The sequence below is a fragment of the Vanderwaltozyma polyspora genome, genomic scaffold, assembly GCF_000150035.1.
Source record: "Vanderwaltozyma polyspora DSM 70294 KpolScaffold505 genomic scaffold, whole genome shotgun sequence".
Lineage (NCBI taxonomy): Eukaryota > Fungi > Ascomycota > Saccharomycetes > Saccharomycetales > Saccharomycetaceae > Vanderwaltozyma > Vanderwaltozyma polyspora.
In genome coordinates this window covers 20,871-27,890 of record NW_001834643.1, presented here as the reverse complement: position 1 = coordinate 27,890, position 7,020 = coordinate 20,871, and the positions used below count along the sequence as shown (strand labels likewise).

Below are 7,020 nucleotides of genomic sequence, written 5' to 3'. Positions count from 1 at the left end.
AAGGTGTGGCAGTGATAGATATTGAATATTTCTAAAATGGATGATGATATGGTCATCATATTGGTTAAAAGACAGTAAAAAGTACCTTAAACGAACAAATGGTAAGTATAAGAGTTGGGAAAATAGAATGAAGAAATGGGATAAAAGTGTTACATAGTTGAAACTAAGTTGGATAGTAGTGTTACTGTTTAGGGAAAGCCGTTTGTTGATATGTTTAATGATAAAAAAAGCCGAGTATAATAGACTAAACTAATTGATAGATTAATAAATAAGTAAATAAATAATTAAACAAATAAATAGATTTAAATATATTTGATATTTGTAATATAGGTATAATTTTTATGACAGAAAGTTCTTATTGGATGTTAAAGTCTTGGCTTTACTGATAAATATACTAATAAAAATTAAATTTCATAGATATGTTGTTGTTTTCTATTTCAATCCTTGGCATACCATTGTTTCTTTGGATTGACGTGGAACCCCGTAATATATTGGGAAATAATACAGGGATTAAGATATATTATTATAATAAATGATTGATTAGTTAATAGGTGTGTTTATCCCTGGAAAAAATAGAAACGTGGGATCGAGATTATTACCTTGTATGCTAGTTGGTTGGAACTAGAATGATAGCCTTCCATTTTAAGCATGACCAGCTTTCTTTGCAGCCTGGACCTTTGGCAAAGTGATCTCACCAGATTTTATTATATTGTTTATTGTGGTTAGGATGGCTTGAACAGAGGCGTCTCCAACATCCTTACTTAGACCAACACCCCATTTGTATGCTTTTTCATTGTCACTATAACGTCTGTATGTCAAGTGAACATATGAAGCAGCTTGTGTGTTAGAGCCAGATCCAATGGAGTGCTCGGCGTAATTAGCAACACCTAGCTTTACGTTCAATAAGTTGGATAATGCGTCAATAAATGAAGAAATTGGACCATTACCGTTACCTTCAATTGGAACAACCTCACCAGCAATTTCAACTTGACCTGAAAATATTCTGCGTTCAGAATCGAGCTTTTGAACATTGTAATCTAATAAGGAGATATAACTGCCTGATTCATTGTTGTAATTGTAAGTTTTCTTGAATAGTTGAGAAATTTCTCCTGATTGCAGTTCTTTACCAATGGCATCGGCATTGTCCTGAACAATATTAGAGAATTCAATTTGCATATTTCTTGGTAAATCTAGACCTAGTGATCTCAATATAACCCAGGCAGCACCACCCTTGCCGGATTGAGAATTTACTCTAATGACTGCTTCGTAATCACGACCGATATCTTTTGGATCTAGAGGTAAGTATGGAATTCTCCAATATTTGTCACCTTGAGCGCGTCTCTTCTCTTGTACAGAGAAACCTTTCTTGATAGCATCCTGATGTGATCCAGAGAATGCACATACAACTAATTCACCACCGTATGGAGCTCTTGGTGAGACAGGAATCTTGTTACAACGTTCTACAACTTCGATCAAAGAATTAATGTCTGAAAAATCCAAGTTTGGAGGGATACCTTGGGTGTACATATTCAACGCAACAGTAACTAGGTCAACGTTACCAGTACGTTCACCATTACCAAATAGACAACCTTCGACACGATCCGCACCAGCTAGGATACCCAATTCAGAGGCAGCAACACCACAACCACGATCATTATGAGTGTGGGTTGAAATGCAAACTTTCTCACGTTCAGTGATGTGAGTGGAAAAGTATTCGATTTGATCAGCATAAATATTTGGGGTTGCAACTTCAACAGTAGCAGGTAAATTAAAAATAATTGGATTTTCTACAGTTGGTTCCCAAGCGTTTTTAACAGCTTCACAAATTTCAACAGCAAATTCTACAGGAGTATCACTAAAGCATTCTGGAGAAAATTGATAATTCCAAATAGTGTCTTGTTTAGTTGGATCATCCTTAGTCAAACTTCTTACTAACTTAGTTGCTTCGACAGCTTTTTCAATAGCTTCTTCTTTTGACATATTAAATACGATATCACGGAACATGTCACTAGTAGCTAAATAGGTATGAACAGTAGCTCTTTTTGCACCAGTCAAAGCCTCTACTGTTCTTTTAATTAAATGTTCACGAGATTGCACTAAACATTGGATAGTTACATCATCAGGAGCATTTTCTACAGCATACCTAGTAAAATCAAAATCAGTTTGTGAAGCAGAAGGGAAAGACACTTCAATTTCTTTAAAACCAATATCTACTAATTTATGGAAATACTCCTTTTTCTGTTCAACAGACATTGGATCAGGTAAGGATTGATTACCATCTCTTAAATCGGTGGATAGCCAACGAGGAGCTTTAGTGATTAAATTATTTGGCCAATTCCTTTTATTGAGGGTTGGTCTAATAAAAGGTTTATATTTAGAAGAAGGATCTTTCAACATATTTTTATAACTTAGTTTTACAGGTGGTATATGTTTTGAAGACCGACTAGCATGTTGAGCTAGTAAAACAAAAGATTGTTTAATGAACATATTTGGCTGTATATTGTTATACTTGTATTGATGATGATGATGATAATAATAATAATGATAGTACCTCAGCTATCAGTTAGAAAAATGTGAATTCAAATCTTAGATTCAACAAGATATAACAATATATATATACCTTGTAAAAACTTGGATTGTAATAAAAATGAGAATACTGGGGGGGGGAAGAAAATACCCTTAGTTGCTTTCAATTATCAATTCTACCTTCAAAATAGTTTTTGTTAAAAGGAAAGGTCAATATTGATGATGATGGTGATGATGATGACTCAGGGAAGAAACTGAATGAATCAGAAAATGAGAAAAAGTGAGAAGAAAAAGGCAAAAACTGAAAAAGGATAAATCAAACGAAGCAAAAGTAGCCTTGCTATTTCTTATTTCACAATTGTATTGATGGATATATTTCAGCAAGATGGATAAGATTGATTGGGGAAAAAAAGATGAGCAATGATAAGTTGATGTTGAACTGTTTGTTCAAAAATTAGTTTGATTTATATACGTTTTAGAATGTGAATACAGAATATAGATGATATAGAGGAGGAAGGGGGGGGGGTTGAAGTGTAATGAGAAAAAAAACTTTTTTAGTTATTAATCTTATGCAATAACTAACTATTGATGGATATTGATATGACTAACTCTTGAATATGTAATTTAATGTATGTAAAGAGTTGTTGGAGACAATGTAAAAAATTTTCCTATTATAAACCAGAACCTTATACAAGTAATACAGTTTTCTAGTACATTATTATTAAATTGGAGAAAACTTGCTTAACTTTATTGTCATTGTAAATGACCTTATGTATTGTAAAACAACAACATTAGAGTCATATCAAAAGTAATTATTGTCTCTTGTAGCGTAAGTGTTGTTGGTATTGGTACTAGTTTGACATGTATGATGAAGTCATTTCGAAGGGTTAAGACAGAGGGAACATTTGTTGCGCTCCGGTACAGCTGCCGTTACCGGCATCGTAAGTACATAACACACATATAATTTAATGCATTAGTAATTTCATCAGATCACACAGTACTTTGGATATTAACTGACGTTCTTGTTAGTTATTCGATTTGAGTTAAATATATTTCAAGATTTAGGTCACTGTTGAATATTAATTAGTACATGTTTCTATTCAATACTATACTATGTTATTTGGCCATATAGTTTAAAACAATATCAAATGAGACAGAATGGTGTTTTTTTAATATGATGAACTTATCTTATTGCTGGGAGATTAATACATACATAAACTAGATTATACTACATATATAATATATATCAATATAATGTTTAATGTCACAATATTATAAAATGAATGGATGAGTTAATGGATGAATGAATTATGATGTGAGGAAATAAATATCCTGGATGGGGAAATGATTAATTGAAAATGCTGATTATCTATGATTTTAAATGAGATTAATAAATGCTTGTTTTTTGTAATTGTTGGATGCAGATTTACTGGTTGATTATTATTATTTTGAATGATGACTGTATACTATTCTTTAATGTTACTTCCTCTTTTTTTGTTCGTATTGTGTGTCATTTGTAAAAATTGTCGATACGCTTCTTGTAATGCATTGATTGCATGTCGTCTAGCTTGTCTCACGCTTTGAATAGATGGTAATTCATGTAGTGCAAAGGATTTTTCAAACGATTCCTTTAAAGCCCATGGTAAATACAGCTCATATTTTGAATCTTCTTTAATAAAATTGAAATAAACTTCAGAATTCCAGTTGTTAACGATAATGGCATTGGATTTCTTCTCTAATCCTTTTAAAAATCCATTCGTTACTATTAAAAATGCTAAATTTTCTTGGCAATGTTTCATAATTAAAAATTTTTGGAAACTGTCTATAACGAATTTATCGACACCTTTATATTCGATACGTGAACGTTCGCTGGTATCATAAGATTCAGATATACCAAATTCGGATAAAACTTGGTTCAAGGACGGCATGTTCTTAACGCTCATTCTTGTTATTGTGATAATAAGTTTATGGTCTTGAATTAACCGATGATGCTGTAATATTCAATTTCTTGATTCTAGTTGAAATTGATTTTGTTTCTAGTTAAGTAGAAAGATAAAGGGTATGAATAAATGTGATGAGCTTGAATACAAATAAAATGGGCCCTGATGTGTATTGCTATAGATTAAAATAGAATAGAAAATGCAACAATGAAGATGATAATGACGATGACAATTATTATGACAATGAGAAAGTTAAATGAAAAAAAAGAAATTATCAAAAGCTAACAATCTTTTAAATGATGAAAATGCATATATAATGATCCTTTCCGTTTGTTTAGTTAATCTTTCATCAATTAGATCTAATTATTTTTTGAATTAGGTAATGCAGATATCAAAACAGTTTATTGGCTTAAAATACAATAAATCACCAAGTACCTCTTTATAGAAATTTTTCGATGAGGGTTCTAGCAGAAGATAGGAATGATTAACTTAATCTTAGTAAAACAATGCAATGACCAAAACTCGTAATGAGGATGAGATCTAGAAAGCTAAAAGGCTGAAGCTAAAGGATTAAAATTTAAAAGAAAAAGAAAAAGAAAAGAAAAAGAAAAAGAAAAAGAAAAAAAGCAGTGATCAAACTTGTCGTATTCCTAATCTAAGTAATTCAAAAGATATTAATCTTGGAAAAAAAGATAAATATGCTTCACGAATTACAACAAACAACGGCAACAGCAAATTCAAATATTATGACTTGTCAAACAAATCAGTATTAAAACTATCTTATTACTAGTTCTTCCGATTTTACTCGAATCGATTGGATCTTGAACTAAAAAATAAATCAACTGTTCGAAAAAGTATAGTTAGACTACTTTTGATGGATTTATAAATCGATCAAATGAATGAATATTTCTAGTATACCTGTACTTGTAAACTATGTTTTCTTTAATAAAGAAACTTTATTGAAAGTCCTATATGTAGATGGTAGTAGTAGTGTATATGAACGTTTTAGATTCGTAAAATTACTTGCCTACTTACTTCTTAACAATTCTCAGTAGGTATTAGGTTAAAAATTAAATAACCGAATGCACCAACTATTTTTACAGCAAAATAGTGCTGAAGCTAAAAGATGAATTTAAGCTTATTTTAAAAAAAAAATTAAAAATAAAGCAGTTATTAATTAGGTTTAGCTGTTCTAATCAATAGATATATACAGTTATGGTTTTCTTGTGGTGGTGGATATGTTAAAACTAATTTATTAATCTTAATCCTCTGTAGGAAGAATTAGGAATTTAACTAAGAATACAAAAAAATAATTAAAATATATATATATATATATAAATAATACTTCGAACGTAATGTCAGATGGAAAATATTAATGGAATTGGGTTTACATTAGAAGATTTAAGAATGTTGATGAGGTTATATATAGATTTGTAAAACTTGTTTTTAAGGAATACAAAATGAAATCAAATTACAGTTCTAACTATCATTTAATCAGAACTGAGGAAAAAAGTTCGAATGAACAATATCTTGGGGATTAGGATCAAGTCGGAATCGGTAATATTTCATTCATTTTCGAAGACTGGATGCAATAGTAAATGCAATAAATTGTTCATACAGGTACAGCAATATAATGCAATGTGTTATAATATAATATTGTCTTCTGCATATGATTGATAAGGAGATTTGTTTTACTAGCTCTCATTCATCACTACTACGGTAATTAAGTTAAAAGTTCATTATTTCATTTGCATCCTTTACAGAAAGCAATTAATAGATTTCTCCAGCAATATTATTAATATTTTTTTTTGGATTTTGTGTTAATTACTTCTAAAATGAAATGAAGTGAAATATTGTACAGCTCTGGATTGATGCAGCAAGGCATTACCATGTAGAATTTGTAAGATATTTTATTAATATTTCAATGTTGAAACTCCTAGGTCGAAGAGATGAGAAATAAAAGCATGAATAATCTCATAAACACTTCGGGAAAGGATTGATAACAATTACGCACAACATGGTTATGGATGTAGATTGATAGAGATTGGTATAGGACTAGGTGTATAAATTTATTTTTAATTAAACTGTCTCAAACAGAAGAGAAGCCGTTCGTTAACAAAGAGAATGATTGTTGATATTGGTACGAAATTTGTCTACCATGACATTAATTTATCTTGAAGGATTTTTTGGGAGTTGTATTAAAGGAAAACTGTGTGTGTGTATGTCTACAAATTGATAAAATTTAATTTCATATCATAAAATCTAAATTTAAAAACCCTCCCTAGTAAAAGAGAGTACTAATTATAACGGAAAAATGTCCTTACAGGAATGAGATGGAAGAAACCAAATTAATGTACAAAAGGGATATATAGTTGCAAAAAGTGATAACTTTTTAAAATGTAAGTTGACGTTTCTAGCCCAACCAAACACCAAGGATAAAATTAACTGATAAAGGACACAAGTCTTTGTATATCAAATTGTAGTAAATGAACTATCAATTCAGAGGGTAACGTCAGACCATTTGGGAGAATGCCTGGCAAAACTTGGTAGCCAG

At 30.7% G+C, this 7,020-nt stretch overlaps 2 protein-coding genes across 2 annotated transcripts; both read right to left on the bottom strand.

Annotated features, from left to right (window-relative positions):
* Nucleotides 1-642: 642 nt before the first annotated feature.
* LEU4 (2-isopropylmalate synthase LEU4) lies at nt 643-2,487 on the bottom strand (the record flags this gene model as incomplete). Its single annotated transcript, XM_001644040.1, has 1 exon — nt 643-2,487. The coding sequence occupies one exon, from the start codon at nt 2,485-2,487 to the stop codon at nt 643-645; it is 1,845 nt and encodes a 614-aa protein (XP_001644090.1).
* Nucleotides 2,488-3,992: 1,505 nt separating this feature from the next.
* On the bottom strand, nt 3,993-4,469 carry RGS2 (GTPase-activating protein RGS2; the record flags this gene model as incomplete). The annotated part of the gene is made up of 1 exon (XM_001644039.1): nt 3,993-4,469. The coding sequence occupies one exon, from the start codon at nt 4,467-4,469 to the stop codon at nt 3,993-3,995; it is 477 nt and encodes a 158-aa protein (XP_001644089.1).
* Between the last annotated feature and the right edge of the window lie 2,551 nt (nt 4,470-7,020).